The 1,414-nt window shown below is 39.9% G+C and overlaps 1 protein-coding gene across 1 annotated transcript; it reads left to right on the top strand.

Moving 5' to 3' along the window:
* Positions 1–60: 60 nt before the first annotated feature.
* Positions 61–1,414, top strand: LOC125199676 (cyclic nucleotide-gated ion channel 1-like). Its single transcript, XM_048097616.1, has 4 exons — positions 61–115; positions 420–886; positions 1,052–1,260; positions 1,334–1,414. The coding sequence occupies exons 1-3, from the start codon at positions 61–63 to the stop codon at positions 1,208–1,210; spliced, it is 681 nt and encodes a 226-aa protein (XP_047953573.1). The 3' UTR covers positions 1,211–1,260; positions 1,334–1,414.

Raw genomic sequence — 1,414 nt, 5'->3', positions numbered from 1 at the left:
GCAAGAAGGTAGGGGATGAAGACGAGCGTGTTGGCGATTCAGTAGGAGGGGAGACGGTAGATGCCGCTGGAGGCTTCTCGGAGGAGGATTGTCTGTGGTGGAGGAGAGGAGGAAGGTGAGTGTGAACGCAAAGAGACCTAATCGCTTCTCGGTCCCCGATTTGTCTAATCCGATGTTGATGTAGATCGTGCCGAGCACGATTCCGACTCCTAGGGCTTGCAATATGTTGGTGACGAGCAATTGCTTTGTTCTGTAAATGATTTTCCAGAATCAGAAGGATAGGAGTGTGATTTCGTGGATTCTCGAGCTTCCAGATCGTATTTTGTGTTCAATTAGAGGAGGAGAGATGGATTCAATTGATTTTTCCGGATCTTATTAATCTGTATGCAGATTGAATTCAGTAGCATACTCAATTTCAGACAAATTTCGTAGGGGTGTAGAAGCTGGATCTGATAGAATCAGGAGGTTCAAGGGATCAATAAGATCTTTCTCTTTGAAGAGGTTTTTGACAGATGATGAGGGACCTAGGAGGAAAACTCTTGATCCTCAAGGACCATTTCTTCAGAAATGGAACAAGATTTTTGTCTTGTCTTGTCTGATTGCTATCTCCTTGGATCCCTTGTTTTTCTACATTCCTATTATCGATGGAGAAAAGAAATGCCTTGATTTGGACGAGAAATTGGAGATTGCTGCTAGCATTCTACGATCTTTTACGGATATCTTTTATCTCACACATATTATTTTCCAATTTCGTGCCTGCTTCATTGATCCTTATTCACGTGTATTTGGAAGAGGAGTCCTAGTTGAAGATTCCTGGAAAATAGCAAAAAGATATCTCACATCATACTTTATAATTGATATTCTCACAGTTCTTCCACTTCCGCAGGTATGACATAACAATTACTCCATACAATTGAAGAAATGCTTAGCTTAGTTAAAGAGCTTCTCTTTAACTATTCAATGAACTTGTATAATGCCATTTTTTTTTATCGCTGCATAGATTTTGTCTTTAGAATCTGTCGTTCTTATCCGGTTATCTATAACTTTCCAGATTGCAATTCTCATCATCATTCCAAAGATGAGGGGAGCAAGATCTTTGAACACCAAGAATTTGTTGAAATTTGTGGTTTTATTTCAAAACCAAGGTTTCTCCGGGTCTATCCTCTGTATAAAGAAGTCACAAGAACTTCTGGCATACTTACTGAAATAGCATGGGCTGGAGCTGCCTTCAACCTTTTCCTTTACATGCTTGCCAGTCATGTAAGTCTATCTAATAAGCTTCTGAGTTGGGATTTATTATATCTTCTAATTGTCTCTTTTGGTCCATTTTTAGGTGCTTGGAGCCTTTTGGTATTTGTTTTCAATAGAACGTGACACTACATGCTGGATAAGAGCTTGCGGAGATCAATCTCCC

Source organism: Salvia hispanica, unplaced genomic scaffold (assembly GCF_023119035.1).
Source record: "Salvia hispanica cultivar TCC Black 2014 unplaced genomic scaffold, UniMelb_Shisp_WGS_1.0 HiC_scaffold_624, whole genome shotgun sequence".
Lineage (NCBI taxonomy): Eukaryota > Viridiplantae > Streptophyta > Magnoliopsida > Lamiales > Lamiaceae > Salvia > Salvia hispanica.
This window is presented reverse-complemented; position numbering and strand designations above follow the sequence as displayed.